This window comes from Anopheles moucheti, chromosome 3 (genome assembly GCF_943734755.1).
Source record: "Anopheles moucheti chromosome 3, idAnoMoucSN_F20_07, whole genome shotgun sequence".
Classification (NCBI taxonomy): Eukaryota; Metazoa; Arthropoda; class Insecta; order Diptera; family Culicidae; genus Anopheles; species Anopheles moucheti.
The window spans coordinates 68,380,342-68,399,443 of NC_069141.1; the positions used below are offsets into that span (position 1 = coordinate 68,380,342).

Sequence of the window (19,102 nt, forward strand, 5' to 3'; positions counted from 1 at the left end):
AAGGTGAAAAGTAACGTTTGTTTGATTCCTATCCGACCTTCAGCAAGTGTTGGAGTGTTAATCGTCGAAAGGAATGCACGTGGCTGTTTAGACTACTATTTTGCTGAGAAAGGTGATTGAATAGTGTAGTATAAATAGGCAAGAATTTGACCACCTACTGTATCAGTCTCAACTAAACATTCTTATAGTTCAGTTGTACACCAGAAGTACACATTCATTCAGAAAAAATGTGCAAACTAGCGTTGTTTGTCCTGGCACTGGCAGGTGTAGCCTTAGCCTACGAACATCACGGATTCGTCAGCGAAGTGAAGCACATCCCGTACAAGTACTACGGTGGACAGGTATGTGTTGCTGAACAGGCGGTTAAGAGGATTGAAATCGATGAAAACTTAATTTATTCCATTATCAGGAGGGTGGCATCGGCGGTGGAATCGGAGGAGGTGAGGGTGGGTATGAGGGTAAGGACTTTTACGCCTACCCGAAGTACAAGTTCGAGTACGGAGTGAAGGACTACCACACCGGTGATCACAAGAGCCAGTGGGAAGTTCGGGATGGAGATGTCGTGAAGGGCGAGTACACTCTGGATGAGCCGGACGGTTCGACCCGCATCGTGAAGTACCACGCCGACAGCAAGAACGGATTTGAGGCCATCGTCAAGAACATCGGCAAGGGAGGTCTCCAGCAGGAGAGTGGCTCGATTGGTGGAGGACAGGAAGGAATCAGTGGCGGATATGGTCATGGCTATAGCTACAGTAAACTGAAGAAGTTCAACTAAACGATCCTGCAGCTGAATACTGCACGAAGTATCGGGAAGAGTAGATTTATGTACATGAAATAAACATTATGCAATCAGTAACAATTTTGCATAGTTTGTCATCAAAGTTATCACATGAGAGGTTTTCGATTGGAATCAGCAATTGGGAACAGATTTAACTATCTTTCATGGGTTTGTATTTTGATAAAAGTTAATATTTTCTCTTAATGATTATGTACTTGACATAGTCGCGATATCTACTCTTTTTGTTGTAACAATTAGACATTCTTTGAACTATTCTTGAGAGGTACGTTTTAATGTCGTTAATATCTATTGAGACCGCATGTTGTTCCTCTTTGATACATCCTCACACGGTATCCCTCTATGGTGAATGTATGCCGGGTTTGGAGTTCTTATCCATTGTTTGATCCAGAAGCTGGCTCTTATTCCCATGTAGATGAATGACAACGGCACGTCCGTTCGCTGAATCCCAATACGTTTCATCATTGGCTGATTGCGAAATGCTAATCACAATGATAATCTAATAAGTTAAGCTAGGGGTAAATATACACCCGCAGTATACTTAGGATAGATTATTTAGTTATTGGTTATTCTAGTAAAAACTAATCAGCAATTAGGCAAACGATAGTATTGACGCCAATGAAGGTTGTAAAGGGGTGGAAATAAAATTTGTTTCGACAAGCAACAGTGTTCTCTTCAATAGATAAAACACTAAATGCACAAAAATAATAAAACACACTACAAGGACTTTATTTAGCGATTTTTATTAGCTATGTCGTTTAACTCAAAATTGGCCATCTAGAGGAGCTAAAAAGGAATGTCCTCCTTTGTGGGTTTAGTGCTTTTTAGTCCAAGCACTCCCGGCCGTTGATCCTCTTAGCTTGGGTATCCTTGGGTTGATCGGTTTCAACGCTCGATGTAGCGCCCTCTACCGTAAAACGATAGAAGCCAGTTGTTGCATTTCTATCGATTGTTATGTTTGAGCTAACATACAGTAATAGAATAAGAAAGAGAAGATGTAGACAACGACGTAGATATTGGAAGTATTTCGAAGGTATTGAAATAGAACTAGCCATCGCAGTTCTAGAATCGCAATATCAAAGCCAGAAATTTTCAATTTCATAGAAACTGTATTATTTAATTTGCTGTTATTGGTACATTCAATGTCAGTACATCCATAAATTCGTTAATACTTTTTCAAACTAGTAATTTAGTTGAACTTCTTCAGCTTGCTGTAGCTGTAGCCATGACCGTATCCGCCACCGAATCCTCCCAGTCCTCCACCAATCGAGCCACTCTCCTGCTGCAGACCTCCCTTGCCAATGTTCTTGACGACAGCCTCAAATCCGTTCTTGCTGTCGGCGTGGTACTTCACGATGCGGGTCGAACCGTCCGGCTCATCCAGAGTGTACTCGCCCTTCACGACATCTCCATCCCGAACCTCCCACTGGCTCTTGTGATCACCGGTGTGGTAGTCCTTCACTCCGTACTCGAACTTGTACTTCGGGTAGGCATAGTAGTCCTTACCCTCATCTCCTCCGATGCCACCGCCAATACCGCCTCCGATGCCACCCTCAAAACCACCCTGCACATCAACAAGAGAGAATGTTAAGTCTTAAGAAATTCGAGCAACGTATTGTTTTATCGGTTGGTTTTGTTTTACCTGTCCACCGCCAAAACCGCCACCACCGTAGAATTTGTACGGGATGTGCTTGACTTCGCTGACGAATCCGTGATGTTCGTAGGCTAGCGTAGCTCCCAAAAGGGCCAACAAGGCAAAGGATAGCTTGAACATTTTGAACCAAAGGTTGGCGAACTGCTCTCTCGGTGTGCCTTCGCTGAACTTTTCCAATGAAGTGCTGTGCGCTGACTGTTGCTGTCCACTTAGCACTGGTTGGTTTATATACTAAACCAACCCGAAGCTAGCTTTGTATCGTGGTGTAGAAAACAAAAACAGTACTTTACTTCTTTTCCTTGTCAATCCGTATGTGCAGTAGAACATTTGCCGATTGCTACACTAAACTACTTAGTCGATAAGCACGCAAATTAACCAACTGTCAAAGGGAAGATGTATGGCGTGAAGCACGGCATCAAATTATTAGCAAATCGTACCATCATCGGTGGGCCGCTGGGTTTTTTTTCCAAAGGCACGTCAAAGACCCGCCCACTGTGTTGCGACAGCATTGGCGTGTGCATAAATTAACAAAACAACAAAAAAAGGAAACCCTTAAACAAACAGTTCGGTTTAGAACGAACAAAACCCATCGCTTTCTAGCGCTGATCTGTTGCAAGTGACCGGCGAACATGAGTGCATCCACACAACAGCACCGATCGTGTGCTGGTAGAAATGGTAGGGATTTAGCATTTTTTTGTCCTGCCCTATGCCCTACCAGTGCTGTTACTTCGAACCGAATTGAATCGTTCACTGGCTGGCACCTCATAATCGTGTGAAAATGTGTGATTGGGCGTTTTGCTAGGGCACACGGAAGCGGTCATCCGCGGAGAACCTTCGGTAAATCGATGGAGAAATTAGTACTGCTTGTCCGAAGCAAACGGCTCGAGGCCATCCTGGGATGCATGCATACATTACGGATCGGTTGGTGTTTGGTTTTGCGAATGTTTGGCCAAAGACCCTAATGGAGGGGCTTAAATGGATAATTGTGGTATAAAAGCGTTGCCAACGCCCAGATTAAGCATCAGTCAACACGAGTGCTACGTACGGTCGAGAAGGAAGTGCAATTAGGAGCAAGGAATCTTTAAAATGATTAAGTTTTCGGTAGTGGTTCTGGCACTTGCCGGTGTCTGTCTGGCCTACGAGCATCATGGCTTCGTGAGCGAAGTGAAGCACATCCCGTACAAGTACTACGGCGGTGGTGAGATTGGTGGTGGAATTGGCGGTGGATTCGGTGGCGAGGAGGTTAGTAGCTACCAAAATGGGTCGACTCGAAGTTTCAGGACTCGCATACCATTGATGAATTGTTCGATTTTTTATGTCCAGGGTGGCTTTGAGAGTGGCATCGGAGGCGGTATTGGCGGTGGAATCGGAGGAGGTGAGGGTGGCTTCGAGGGTAAGGACTACTATGCCTACCCGAAGTACAAGTTCGAGTACGGAGTGAAGGACTACCACACCGGTGATCACAAGAGCCAGTGGGAGGTTCGGGATGGAGATGTCGTGAAGGGCGAGTACACTCTGGATGAGCCGGACGGTTCGACCCGCATCGTGAAGTACCACGCCGACAGCAAGAACGGATTTGAGGCTGTCGTCAAGAACATCGGCAAGGGAGGTCTCCAGCAGGAGGGTGGTTCGATCGGTGGAGGACTGGGAGGATTCGGTGGCGGATACGGTCATGGCTACAGCTACAGCAAGCTGAAGAAGTTCAACTAAATCTGGCCGAAGAATCTCTGTGTTCCCACGTACAAAAATGGTTCCTAGCAAATAAAGCAATTGTCTGAGTATTCAAAATTTGCAACGAAAAAAGTTCAAGGTTAAGGTGGTGGTCAGGCTTCGGTTGGTATGGTAGCGCCAGTGCCCTAGCCTACCGCATGGTGTTGTGGCAGGGATTTACAGACCGGTTCGAATGAAATTGTTCATCGGTGAAGCGTGGCCAGTTGGTGGTTTGGCAAGTGCGAAACGCATCGCTGACTTCGGTTTGTTCCAGTGCAAACTTGCGAAGCGTTAGCGTCCCTCTGTGGAAGGGCACTGTTACAGGGTTGGTTAAATATCGATGCGATTCGCGTTTGGCTTCCAAATTTGGTGCCAAAATTGCAACCATGGTTGGTTTGTGTGACGTTTGTTTATTACGAAATGTGGTGGGAAAAATCACAAGACTAATAGCTAGTTCCAGATAGTTGTTCTAGTCACTAACTATTGGGTGGTACATACAAGAAGACCTTTATCACTAGTTGTTATATTTTAATGTGCATGCTATTCACCTGCAAAAGTACGGGTAAGGTGCACTAACAATTTTTAAATTAGTATCAAGTTCTCTCGCTACTATTTTTTTAATGACTATTTCACGACTATAGAGTGCTGCTAAGTATCTTAGGTAGAAAACATGAGTCTATGAGAGTCGTTATGAGTCTGTGTTTCACAGCGCAAGTCTATTTTAGTGTTGTGCTAAATGAATCTTTTGAAAAGAGTCATTCTTATAAAGCTTTGATGAGGAGTCATTCAAATCAGGAATCGACACTCACTCAAGATTCATAAATACCCAAACCAGTGGTGGATCATACTGCTAGGAGCGGAATGATAGCATGGGATTAGGGCAGCAAGACATAAATTTGGGAAGATTCATGAATCACAGAGGATTCATGAGTCTTTAAAATAAAGACTCAGATTCATTCATGCAGTTCAAAGCTTCATTCAGTTTCATGAATCTGAATCAGATTCATCCACCGACGTGATTAAAATTAGCTTTATTTATGACTACTGTTAAATTCATAACTTCATCTTTAATCACACTAGTGAGTTCATGTAACACGCGATACTTCAACCAAGGGTCAAATTTCGCTCAAGAGCAGATGTTTGGTAATTTTTCGAAAACCAATTTTAGAATACTCAACTAAAATTGCTCATGTGGTTTACCATTAATTGACTTTCCAAGTTGGGCTTTTAATTTGATTTCTTTTTCGTACTTTTTCGTCATTCAAATCAGTTGTGGTGACTCTGGAGAGATTCACTCTCTCCCAAAGAATCAAAATGTTTTTTTTAATGAAAACTTTGCTAATAATTTCATCTGATTAATAATACTTATTTCAGAAGCAAAAAGAATAAAAGATTCTAAAATCTAAAATTCTTGAGGATTTACGAATCTTGAAGATTCATGAATCTTTGAAATAGCGATTGAGAATAATTAATTCTATTGAATGATTCAATCCGATTCATGAATCTGTATCAAATATACCCAACACTAGTCTATTTCGTGCCGATCTTCACACGACAGGACCGGAACAAAATCCCATCCGGACCAATTCACCGTAAGCAGGGTTGACTATCTAGCTATGGGTAAATTAAGTTAAAGAAAACCAGAAGTTGTTGTGCCGATTAGGAAGGAAGTTTATTTCGTAAAGGCTCTTTTAGTACGTTTCCTCGTGTTAGTAGTGTTGTTGTAGTAATCAGGAAGAATTTCTCCATTTCTTTGTTGTACGTTAGTAGTAGTAACACCCTGAAGTTTCTGTCACAATTATAGGTATTTTTTGAACTCGGCAATTTTGAATTGACATTTTCCTGTGCCACTGCTCAACCCACATTTGTTTCGTTTCGTTATTTCCATATGGTAAGTGAATCAAAACACAGCCGCCTGGCAAAATACCACCTCCACAGGGAAGTTGGAGAAACATCCTGCGTAAAGAACAAAACACCCACACCCAATCTCGCTTAAGGGTTCACCCGATTCGCCCACATATTTGCCCGAATTCCGAAGAACACACAGCCCGGGCGGTCGTGTTTGGCCAAAAACTTTTTTTCCCGGCCCCAACAGCTGGCAAGGTGATTTAGGGCGATTTTGGTGCGAGTTTCTTCTGCGCCCCGTAAACGTTTTAATACACTGTACCACCCCCCTGCCTGGCTACTACAACGGGGAAACAAAACGCGCACCTCACTATGACAACTCTAATGTATGCGTAAATAAACAAAACCCACCAGGCGCCCCAGCCCCGGTCGTGTGTCGTGTGCCTTTTTAGACTAGAGGCCCCGTGTGATACAGTGTTAGTGATTGTTTTCGGGGGGTAGTTTCGCAAATAGAGGGATGATGGTGATCGACCATCTTCTTCTTGGGTGGATTGCTTCTTGTTTTCTTCCTCTTCGATCGCGATGCACGTTTGTTCTTGCCGTTTGTTGGTCCGTTCACCAACACCTTCGCAGCTGTGGCGGTGAAGATTGCTCTATTTTTCTTGCACTGCAACCATCACGCACGCACACGTCCAAAAAGGCGCGATCTTCCTATAATAGAATGCTCTCTCGCGATCGTGGGTTCCTTTGCGGTACGCACCATTCCGGTACGGTGTGTGTGTTTACAGTGCGAAATATCTCGCGAATTAATCGAGAGCGAGAGATCGGTGGAGGATCTGCCAAGAATACTTCACAGCGCTTCAGGCGTACGCGAATAGAAGTGGCATGTCAAGAGTGTGGCAGAGTATTGTTTGCTTTTGCCACAAAAGCGAGCAACAAAATTGGCCCAAAAAATACCCCCCCCCACACACACACACAGTGGTTCGCAACACTCGGATACATTTAATTCACGTTTCGCCGTACACCATAAACGCCATGTAAGAAAGCTTGTGCTTGCGTGTATTAACCGTCGGAACGGTTCCCAGTTGCAACCGGGGCTTCTTCGAGGGCATTATTTCATCCACACGAGATGCTATCGAACCAAGCAGAAGGTTCGTAATCCATTCAACCTTGTGCGGGGCTGTGTGTGTGGCCTTTTGCCAGTTGTTTGGCAAAAATATTTACACCCTGCCAAAGGTATCGGGCGGGGTGTTAGATTTTCACCTGTCAAAATTGGTAAACCCAGCATGACAGCAAGAGCCAACGGAAGGAAGATGCAGACACATAAAAAGCAATGTGCTTTGGTGTCCCGTCCCGTTCTGAGCTGTATGCTGTAAATAATCCACGTTTGGGCTTCAAAGTTTTGGATTGTCTCTCGGTTTTTGGTTTGCACCTGGGATGGCTGAGAGGGTTGTTGGGAAATATCTGCCAAGTTGTGTCGTCCTTTTTATCATTTGATTTTATCCTGGACCAGCTGGATGGAAGGTGCAAAAGGTCCTCCAGTCCGCTGGAGGTCCTTTATTGAGTGAGCCTCTCTCTCTCTCTCTCAAAGCTCTGGTCTTCGAACCGGAATTTATGGTCCCCCCCCCCGCAATTGGGGATCGATAAACATCTTGATCTGATTGTCCCCGGGTGCAATGTGAGAGGGCGCGGGGGCGTGGGGGTCTGAAAAACAAGATGGATGTGATTTCGTGTAACACTCGTGTGCAGGAAAATGTCGCACCGAATAAAAAGGAATCTCGAATCCTGGGGGGTGCAGGTCCTTTCACAAAACGTTTTTTTTCCCCACGAACACGACTGATTACGTCATTATGGGAATTATGTCGACATCAATTCCATGCCAGTAGCTTGCACCTTGTTGTGGTGTGTGTGGGCAAATGAAAACCTGCTCAATGTACTCGGCAAAAAAAAAGAAATGCAGACAATGTGTCCTCAAGATGGGTTTATTTGCAGGGCATTTGCTTTCAGTTGGATGAGTGCTGCTGCTGCAACCATTCAGTGGGGCAATGATTGTCTTTGTCGCTCACTTCAGCTATTAACACCGGAGTCTCGCTATCCAAGCAGTCGTGAGGTGTGCGGCACTTGAAGCGATTTGATTTTATCTCGATCATCAATTACACAAATGGACAGCTCGTTGTGGAGAGCATTTAGAATCACGTGCTGTAAGACCAGCGGATGGAACAGTTTTTTTCTTTATGTGTTGCAGCACCAATAGAAGCCAAGGTGGAAAGACAATCGTTAGCAAACGGAACTATCGGGTTTCGCACACCTGGACGTGTCGAGAGTTTTGTTTACCGCACCAAGCGCACCACTTGCTGCAAATTACCTTCGAAAAGGGAAAACAAACTACCCATCACACAACAAAACAGGAACACACACACACACACACACACACACACACACAAGCATATAACGTGAAGCTTTACATGATAAACGCCATCTTTGCACTGCACATGCCGGTAACCGTCCGGGTCCCCACACCCTGAAGGTGTTAGAGGGGTTTTTAATTCAATCGCTTCGCCTCCAAGTGGCAGGAAACGAACTAACCCTCTCTTTTTTTTCACCGGCGCAACGGAAGTCCCGCCGGAAGCTGGAAACCAATTCAATTCAACTGATGAGTCCTTGTCCCACGCTGTTCCACACCGCTTCCAACAAGTTGCAACTGCACACATTTTGCCGTGTCAATCCCGTGTACATTGGGGACCCCGGGGGGACTTCTTGTGTGCCGTTGCGTAGTGTGGAAGCACTACAGTACGTACGGCAAGGCTTTGCTTTGCCCCGTTTGTATGTCAGCCGCTGTTGTCACAGCCAGCCAGCCACATAACTTCTCACTTTTAATCGAATCAATGTGTAATGTCACACTCACTCACCAGCGGACTCCGGCTCCCTTTGCATCTCCATTCCGCCGTGTTTGGTTTGGTTTGGTTTGACTGCTGGAAAGGTTTCGAGTTGGTGTTTTGTGGTTTTCCCCACCACCTTCTCACCCACCCGTGGCAAGCGTGGCCTCTAGCGTGGGAGCATCTTCCGACGACGACGAGCGGGTGGTTTTTGTACAGCCGGAGCGGTACGTGTTTGTTGCCCACAAGGAAACCGGAAAAGTGCAAAATTAGATTGCATCTGTTCCGATGAGCCAGTACCACACCAAGACGGGCGTTTCGCGATTCCTGCTACTGTACATTGCTACCGTATTACATTGGGAGAATGGCTTTTTTTCAGAGAAATTTACCCAAAAAAAAGGGTGAAGAACTTACGGTTGGTGGTGTTTTTCTTTTCATCTTTTCGCCGGCTTTTCACCGGCTGTGTTTAGGGAATATGGTTCCAGAATTCCAAGGGCCAAGTTTTGTAACTCGGCATAATTACTTTTGCTTAAAGTTTCGCGTCTTTAAGCGAAAAAAACCAACCGACCGGCAAATGTAAACTATGGGACAAAATGTTCGAAAGCTAATTGTCACGCTAGATCTAATGGCATATATCCCTCTTAAAACTTCTTTTCTTAACTATTTCCTGCAAGCGTGTGGTTTTGCTGAAATTCCTCCATTTTGTCAGTACAGTGCCGGAAATTGTGCACTATCGAAACCGCTTTAGTTGCTTCCAACTGCAACTTTCCCGCACAAGGGAAAATGGGATAGAAATACAAAAAAAATAAAAGCGACAGTAAAAGGACACTCCTTCATGTCCGCTCAGGCAAACGGAACTTTTATCAGCTCCCATAGTGCCCCCCCGTTAGTCCGGTAATGGGTCCTGGAAGTGGTTTTTAGGGACAAATTTGCACCTTTTCTTAGTGCACCAGGAAGTGTGGGAATGGAAAGGTTTTATGTTTGGGTTTTATAAATGCTAATCATGCGAAATTCTCTCTTGCAGCTGTTAGAAATTCATTTTGGTAATAATTTTATGATTGTTAAACACATTTTTTGTGTAATTGTTAAACTATTGTTGCTCTACGATAGTGTTGACTGGCTAGAACGGAGAGGCCCGTATCGACTTATTTTACCAAGTAGTTGAAATAATCAAGTCCTTGCTACGGAGGATTGATCCGGCTGGGATTTTTGTCCGGTCCGTTCGTGTGAAGACTGGCTCTGCTACCATCATGCCACCGGGTCGCCCCTATATTGACTGTCTTATGTTGTTATAAAATGGCATAAAGGTTCCCTTCGAAGCTTCGAGGTTGGTTGAACTTTTCCTCTAGCTGGTCCTCTAGCTTTCTGTGAATTAAGGTATGAGGTTTTACTTGAGCAGCGAGTCGTTACGCCCCGCATTTAATGGCGGTTTTGCTAGATCGTTAATCTGATTTATTGCTACCTTTTTTAGCATTAATCTATAGCTACAACACGCTTGAAGTGTAAAAGTGGTTGTACGCCAGAAAGCAACCACGGTTCGATTGAGTAACCGATAGCAAATTGAAGAACTTGCTGATAGTTATTGCTTTATACAAATATATATTTTACAAAATCTAAAAGAAATTATTTATCCGACATCCCCAACAATAGGGTGTGACGGCACTGTCAACCATCGGAACATCACAACGGCATGCCTTTCTCGACTCGAGTCCGAATGGAAGAGAAGTTCGTTATCAGCCGTTAAGTATCGTTCCACCCACTACTAATGTTATCAGTCGCGGCACTGGCACCACCATTTGCTACTGGGTCCGTTTCGTTGCCCATTGATTGAAATTTATCTTTGCTCGCTGCGGTGTGTGCCTTTGGGGCATTATTGGGGGGAGGTTAGTGAGTGGTATCTTTGCTGTGGACCCCGGTGTACGGGAACAATCCGAAAAGGACGTAACTATGCGTAAACTGTCCATGGAACAGATTAGCGAAGCGTATCCTTTACCACGCTTCTTCCGGGTGTGGTTCGTGCGCGGGCGCCATTACGATGGATGCCCTGCTTGTGGTAGTCCATTGGAGCCCATTCACGGTTGACGATTTGCTTCGGAACCGTCAGCAAATTCTTCATTAGTTTGATTTGGTTTGAAAGTTGGTGTTAATCTGTCATTTATTTTTTTTTTTCGAAACTTTTCCCAACGCCAACGTCACGCCAATGTCACATCCACGTGAGTGCAATCTGGCAATCCATTTCCATGTGGGTGTGGGGCTAACAAAACGTGACAACGGTGCTCATCTTCACTGACAGCTGTAAGCACCGTTTGAAGCTGCTGTCAGATGTTTCTACGGTGCGTCTAGCGCCACTCACCATGCGCCGTTGTGGGTGTTTGTGCACCGAAGGGAAAACGCACCTGCCCGTGCATAGTTTTCCACACCACTCACTGGCCCATGTCTCTGTTTCTTTCCCACCCCCCTCCTTCAAAACGGCAGCTCCACTCTCTAATATGCTCGCACAGTGTTACATACGGAGCATTCTCGTCAAGTGCAACGTGCACACGCAGTTTCTTCTCACTAGCTCACTGTCTCAGTCTCTCTCCCTTCTCGCAAGGGGTTGCTTTTTCACCCTCACTTCTATCAATTTGATTCATTTCCTATCATACGCACACCATCGTCGCAGGTCGATTCGAAAGGTTCGAATGCCATTTCGGTGTTCGGTGGAAAACCGGCCATTTGTGTGTGTGTGTGTTTGTGTTGCGAAGGTGTGTAGGTGTGCGTGCTTGCAATGAGTGCGGGCAATGAGTGAGAATGAGAGAATGTCTCTACGCGGTTGATGGTAATGCGAACGGCGCACGATCCATTCGGTCGCCAACACCAACACAAACCAATCGTGTCCGGATCGGGTTTGGCCGTGGAAAGCTGGGAAATTCTATCACATTTAGAGAGCAAAAACGATAAACCACCTCACCCAAACCCCCCCCCCCCCCCCCCCCACAACAACCACGACCATCCGGTTCCGGCTGATCCACTGTGCCGACAAGCGCAGCGGCAGTGTATGGTAGTGTGTGTGTGTGTGGCGGTTTGGGAAAATAATCAATAATTGGAAAAACCGTTCCGAATGTTGTCGGGAAAGCCGCGTGCTGCACGTTCGCTCACGGTAGGGTGTGTGTGTGTGTGGGTTACGGGATTTGTCTCTCGCATGCCGTTTGCAATCTGGACACACTCGCTCTGCTCGCTCCGAGTCCCGCACATGTGTGTGTGTGTGTTTATATGGTTTGCGTTCGAAAATTGTCCGAAAAATTGACCGGCCGTCAGAAAGTGTCCCGATTCGGTTGCCGGTGGTGTAGTGTGTGCGTTGCGTCTTGTTATTTGTTCCTCACCAACCCTCCCCCGTCTACCCCTCGCACCCGCCCGTGTGCAGTGTGTGCACGTGCCCATCGCCATCATTGCTCCGCGGTCACATATTCCGGGTCGATCCATCGCTGGGAGTACGAGTTGGAGTTTGTTTCTTATTTCGCGTTTCACGGCAAACATTTTTCTGCAGACTTTGGACAAATTCGGGAAATTTGTGCGTACGCGGACACATTGGGTCCGGGTGTGTTTGTTCCTCTCGTTGTGGTCACGTGAACGTTTGGCAGCAAAGTGTTTAGATTTTGTTGTGTATTTTTATATTAAATACTTTCCTTTATATAGGATTTTTTAAAAAATCTTTATTGTGAATCAATTTACAGTTTGTGAAAGGTGGAAAATAGAAAGATTTAAGGAAAAATTCTCCAAAAACGCACACTCAGACACCGACAGACACACACACATACGCTCGCGCACTAATGGAGGGTGGGAGGGTTGGGAGGGAGCTTGTGTGAAAAGCGGTTTCGTTTTCCTATTTCGATTTTCCTCACGCATGGGAATCTGTGATGTAAATTCCAGGAAAAACGTCAGTTTTCCAGTGAAACACCCAAAAAAAAAACAAAAGAAAAATCCAACACCACCACCCAGTTCCATTTCCACAAAAAAAAAACGGCGTGAAAAACAAATAGAAAAGAAAAGCATTTACTGCAAAGCCACGTGCACGTGAGCGAATGTTGTGTTGGTGCGTAAGCGTTCTTATGCAGGCGCAACACCGATTCAATGTGTTGGAGAAGTGCGTGTGTGTGTGTAGAAGAAAATTGCGTGTAAAAGATGCGTTCCAAGCCGGCGTGATAACATTGCAAATGAGCTGTGAAAATTATTGTTTTATTCGTTAAGTTTTGTTGTGTCACCTATCCCGTTGGTAGAAAGATTACACCACTGGCCATTTATTACATTTATTAAGCAAACCGTTTTATGTCGTGTTTTCGTTTTAAAAATTGTCTTCTGAGAATTGCGTGTTGTACAGTGGAGCCTTGTTAAATATCGATTTTTCTTTTATGTTATTTTTAATTTTTCTGATGCACATCGTTTTGCTGCAACGTTGCAGTTGCAGTTTCGGTGTACGGGGGTTTCCTGTACGGGTGGCCGTGTGGCTGTATCAAAATGAATTGTGGTGGAGTTTTTACTGCAGGAACTTACAAGAAATTAAAAATCAAAAATTTATTTTGATTAAATTTTTAATTTAATTTTCTAATTAAAATTTATAAAAGAAATTATTATTACCACAAATTTTCCTGATTGGACGTGAATTTTACATGTACGTGAAACAGAAACTAATGTGAACGACCTGCTATTCCTTTTCTTATCAAATTAGTTGTGAAAGCCTTTCGATTTGATGATTAAGCATCTCTCATCTTGTGCTGATAACCAAAATATTGAGCAAATATTAAGTGTTAAGTGAACTTTGATAGCATCTGTTGAAGTTTCCTGAGTTTCCACTTAGGAAAAGTGGCGTGGTTAAGTGATTGTCTCCGAGACAGAGACCCATAAAGTCAACAAGATTAAACGAATTCGGCACTGTCGTTGTGGTGGTGCGCGATAAACGAAAAACACGAAACTTATCCTTACAAACTTGAGCGAACGAATCTTTTCCACAAACGTTGTGAGTTAACGTGTGATGGTAGTACTGCTGGACGCGAACAGTATCGGCTACAAGATGATGGTGAGTTCAACGCCAACGTTTAATTAGAACCCCCCCTGCCAAAACCCGCTTTAGATCGGTTTCGATCGGTTTTGTTAAATTGCGGTACATCTCTCAAATTGTATTATTATTCCGCCCCAAGACACTTTCTTTTATTTTATTGCGTGTCTCACGCTTCGCTGCCGTTCCGTTAGTGTAATAACCTTCGAATCGAAACCCCGGTGCTGCTGGGTGAGATTATAGTACCCCCCAATCCCGCTACAATGCTAGCAAGGAACGTTGAACTTGTGATTCCGTTGCGCGCCCTCCCTTTGTAGCATTTCGGTGTCTTGCTGTGGTGTCTTGCTTCAAGATGTCGTGTGCTCCATCGACGAGACGGTACCGAAAAAGGAAAGAAAAGAATGTGCTTCCGCAAACAACTATATGCGTACACACAACATAACACAACATCCAGCGCTTGTACACTTTTTACAATGATGTTTTTTTTCGCCGTAGAATTTCCCGGAAAGCTGGATCGTGAAAGTACGGGGCAACCACTTCCGCAAACGATTTTTTTTCTGCTTTCGTTTACGGTATGTGGCCCGGGATCGTTTGTGTTGGGCTCGCAGGACGAAAATCCAGTGTTTCGTGGAAAATTTGAAAATTTATTTTTCCCTCTCTCTCTTCCCTTCAACGCTTCGAAATATTGTGTTCCTAGTCCTGTGTACAATTCGTATTATTGTGATTGAAGAAGAAAATCCACAGCAACTGCCACGATTGGGTGGATTGGTTAGGATGTTCGCCCCCCGCAAGCCGCCGGAAGGGAAATTCTTTACCGATTTTTCTTTACGAGATACGATGTATCTCGCTGCATAGCGACACCGAAACCGGTGTCCTTTTTACTTCACCTCCGTGCTGCACCGGGGGGGGGGATGACACATACGGACGGGAGAGAAAGAGAGAAGTGTACCGGGAACCGTACCAGACTTTCGGTGCCGGAAGGCGGCGGATGGGGTGTGGAAGGGGTGGACTAAACTTTTAACAAGTTCCAGTACGAATTATTCTGCACCGGAATACCGGATCGCGTGTGCTGCCTGTTTTCTGTTTGCCCCTTGCCCTGCGTTTTGCTATCGTTCATTCCATTTGCAAATCAAATTTGAATTCAACGAATCGATCGGCAGAAGTTTTGTCCGCTTTTTGGGCCGGTTTGTTATTTACGGTATTTGTAAATTTGATTTAAATCTTGCCCCCGCGGCGCCCCCCCCCCCCCCTCCCCTTTTGCGCCATGGTGGGAAAGTATTGCTACTACTAGACTGCTACAAGTAAAGTGTTATCGGGGAAAAGTTGTGCAGGTCATTATATGCAGTTAGGTTCGCAAAACTTTTGGTAAATGCTCTCTGGAAAGGTTGAATAAAAAATCGAACCTTATGGAAGTTAAAGAAGACGTTTATAACTTAACAAGGGAAATAGTTGATCCTTCTGGAGTAGTTGAATTCTTCTCCACTGTACATGTTTTTTTTATCTAAAGTTTAATCATCATTTGAAGAGTTAAGTTGATGGAAGTTTCGGAAATTCGAAGGTTTTCTGGAATTCGTCCGTTCGAGATTACCTTCGTTATTCATTTCAAAGGAACTTTAAAGGGAGTACATCGAGTAATTTCAAAGTAATCCAAATGAAATAATAATTTATTAACTTCTCAAAATTTGAAGAAAAGATTTCGAGATTTTATATACAAAATAAACATTCATTACATTTATTGAGTACACCAGGGGACGGCACACCTTCCACGAATAGGTCCAAAATTGTAGAAAACAAACTTTGAAGCTGCGGGTCAGACATTCCAAACAGAGTTTTTGGACATATGAAATAGGAGAAACAATTGAATAAAACTGTTGAATATTATTCAACGGTCGATTGAAATGTGACAACTGGTATCGATCGTTTGGCTGTAGAGGGCGCCACTTCGAGCGGAGCAACCGATCGAGCCGAGCACGCCTGAAGTAAAAAGATCAACGACCAGGAGTAGATGAATCTATAAAGCTAACCCGACGAACGAGGACGTGATTTTTTAGCTCCACAAATAAAGTGTGCTAAAAGAAGTCCTGTTTGTGCGTTTTTATTATGTTTGTGCATTAGTGTTTTACGTTATTGAAAAAACGCTGTTGCTTGTCGCAACAAAAACCTTATCATAATTTTTCCAGGGTGTATCGGTTCTGCTGCTATCTTGCTGCTGCTGAACGTCTGTTCAAAATTATGACTGCAACCTGTTCGCAGTGCATTTTCAATGTCTCATACTTGACTCAAAAAGCTTAGAATACCTGCGGAATGTGAAAAAGCGTTGCTTTTCAGACGGATTTTGAAACCATGGATAAAAGCTCTGCCATCTTCGAGCCCTGGTATCGAGAATTGTTACAATATAGACATCAGGTTTTGCGATTTTTGCTTAGAACAACTCTTAAACAGCTAACCTGGTCTGGCCGTTCTTGAAGAAACAAAAAAGAACTTCATAACATGCATTCTGGACTTTGCGTTGAAGTAACTTTAAATTAGCTTTCAGACCGACTATGAATTAATTGATTGGGGAAAGATGACCGAAGAAATTTTGTTTAAAGAAATAGACAAATATTATACAGTTGATATCAACGATCAATCAGTCTCTTAAAAATTTTCAATCAGACCAGATTGGCTGACACTTTGCCGACCCCTGGAATTACCATCACTACGCTACGATACACTACGAATGGGTATAACTGAAACACTGATAACTGACAAAACCAAAATTTTTGCTGATTACTTTCCAAAATGCATATTCTTTCATACGATAATTATCACAAATTAACATTAACTTGACGATAATTAACATTAATCAAAGCGATCGGATCCAGCTAGTGTTAAGTGAGTCTGAATCAGCTTCATGAATCAGAATGAATCTTGAATGAATAAATGAATCTGATTATTTTAGACATAGATTAATAAATCTCAGATTCGTCTCTTGTCCTTCATCCAGACCCTCCCCCCCGTTATCAGTTGCCAAAAATGGACCCAACATTCTTTCCGCTTTAAGCATCCAAAAGAGGTATGATCCGCCACGGCTCCGAGGATTCTTTCGAGAGTTGATTCCTGATTTAAATGATTCCTCACTTTCATTACTCTCATGCGATTTTTTTTTCGTTTCCAATTTGTTCCCACACACACACATATCCACGAGAAGAAAGAAACATAAAAAAACGTTTACTACTCCAGACAAATAACACAAGCATAACACTAACCGCACCAAACAGTCTCCAGCAGACTTGCATGCATTGCAGACGACAGAAAAAAAAAGATTTTCCTAAAATTTTATCGCACTTGGCGATTTTCTTCCCTCTTACCGTACTTCTACCGGCTCGGTCGTGTGGAAAACGCTGCACTCGAAGCTCCGTCCACTGTTCGTGACAGACAAAAGCGATCTTCCTTTGCTCCCGGGCCCGGGTAGCAGGAAACGGCAAGTCAGACACACGGGATTTGTCAGTATCCCGGCAAGCGACGGTTTGGGAATTCGCTTAAAACTTGATGATGGTGGTATTTGATTGGAAATTTATGATGGCCCCCTACCCCCCTCCCCACCTCCTTACCAACGGCCCTGATGTTGTCCCGGGTTCAGCAGAGTTCACGGTACGCGAGGTCGATGGTTTTGCGATTGATTCTCTGGAGCGTTCCGTCCGGGGTCCGTTCGGTCCGTTCCGGGCGCTATATTGCCGAAGCACACATTTTATTATCGCTGGTGATCACACGGCGAGAGTCACGGCGAGAATCTAACAAATTTAACAAAAACAAGAATTAATTACGTTGTATGTAAGAGAGAGCGATCGCGTATCATGGAAAGGAAACTTCGCAACACTGTTGTGACACGTACCTTCCGTTTGGGGCGTGCGAGAGTGTCATAGAGCACAGTTGGCGGCGGTTGGCAATATGGTGCAGCATGTTCTAATTGCATCCTCTGCCGGTATGGTGCTGGCTAAACTTTCCTCCTCATAGAGAGAAATAAAAAAAAACACCCACCCACCCTACACCATTGCGCTTTTGCAACGAAGTTTGGCGGAAGCAAAACTAATGTCAAACATATGTCCTTTACCCGTGTGTGCCGGGCTACATCCTGCCGACCCCCCGGGGTGTGTGTATGCGTGCTTGGTTTTAGACAAACTTTCCCGGTCACCCCAATTAGTGTATTCAAATTTTTGTTCTAACCCACCACGTTCCATCCTGGCCCCACTCCCCCCCGGTTGTGTTTTACCACCACCGTACCCCTACCCGGGTCGTCCAGGTTTTAGAAAGTTGCATAAACTTAATTTTCTTTTCGCCCGAAACACAATTATAACAAAATTCGTGTGTACATAAATTTTCGGTCGGTTCGATGCGGTACGGTGTGTGTGTGTGACCCGGCACGCTCGGTTCTCTCATTAGAGAACCCTGCACATGAAACATTTGCATCGACAACACCGGACCAAAGCGCCGGTGTGAGTCGTCGGTCGTTCAATCTCTTCCTCCCTCCCAGGTGGCCAAGGTTTGGCCCTGAATCTAAACGGGACGCGACCGCACCAGGTTATCGTGTGTGTGTGTGTGGTGTTGTGCTACACTTGTCGGATGAATAATCTATGCTGGGACGTTTTGTTTTGCCTTCCTTTCCCTGGTGTGATTCTGTGTGTGTGTGAGAGAGAGTGTTTTATTCCTCGCTGTTGTTTCAGAACGTGGATAAGTTCTAACCATGCGCGTGCCCCTGGTGGCTCCATACCATCAGGAAGCGCACTTTCTTTCTTTCGAGCACCGTTCTCCGGTGTTGTCGCTCGTATAGACACACGACACGGCCACCAGGGGGGAAAAAACCCATGGTTTATTTGTCAATGCAGCAGCAGCAGCAGCCAGCACAAACCTATCTGTGGAGCGCATATTTACAAGCAAACCCAAGCCTTCGTTTTCCTTGCTGCACAGCAGCATTTTTTTGCCATTTCCCTCCTCGTCCCAAGGGCGTACGGAAAGCTAATAGAAGTCGGCAGAGAGAATGCATATTGAAGGCAGCGGAATTGCATAATACATCACGCTCGCGTCGGTCGGTCCGGTCACCGATGGGACGCGATGCTGCTGCAACAACGACCGTCTCCCACGATCACGAGCCCTTTTTGCTGTCATTCGGGCAGTAACACAAATGATGCTAATGTTGCAGTCTCTTCCGC

At 44.6% G+C, this 19,102-nt stretch overlaps 3 protein-coding genes and 1 pseudogene across 4 annotated transcripts in view; 3 read left to right on the forward strand and 1 right to left on the reverse strand.

Annotated features, from left to right (window-relative positions):
- The window catches only part of LOC128302889 (protein alan shepard), a 207,014-nt gene that overhangs the window by 16,359 nt on the left and 171,553 nt on the right, over positions 1–19,102 (forward strand). The gene's annotated exons all lie outside the window — the stretch shown is intronic.
- On the forward strand, positions 228–775 carry LOC128302892 (adult-specific cuticular protein ACP-20-like). Its single transcript, XM_053039740.1, has 2 exons — positions 228–341; positions 410–775. The coding sequence occupies exons 1-2, from the start codon at positions 228–230 to the stop codon at positions 773–775; spliced, it is 480 nt and encodes a 159-aa protein (XP_052895700.1).
- Positions 1,986–2,570, reverse strand: LOC128302891 (adult-specific cuticular protein ACP-20-like). The gene is made up of 2 exons (XM_053039739.1): positions 2,439–2,570; positions 1,986–2,360 (listed from the first exon to the last, which is right to left on the reverse strand). The coding sequence occupies exons 1-2, from the start codon at positions 2,568–2,570 to the stop codon at positions 1,986–1,988; spliced, it is 507 nt and encodes a 168-aa protein (XP_052895699.1).
- LOC128302890 (adult-specific cuticular protein ACP-20-like) lies at positions 3,426–4,160 on the forward strand (annotated as a pseudogene).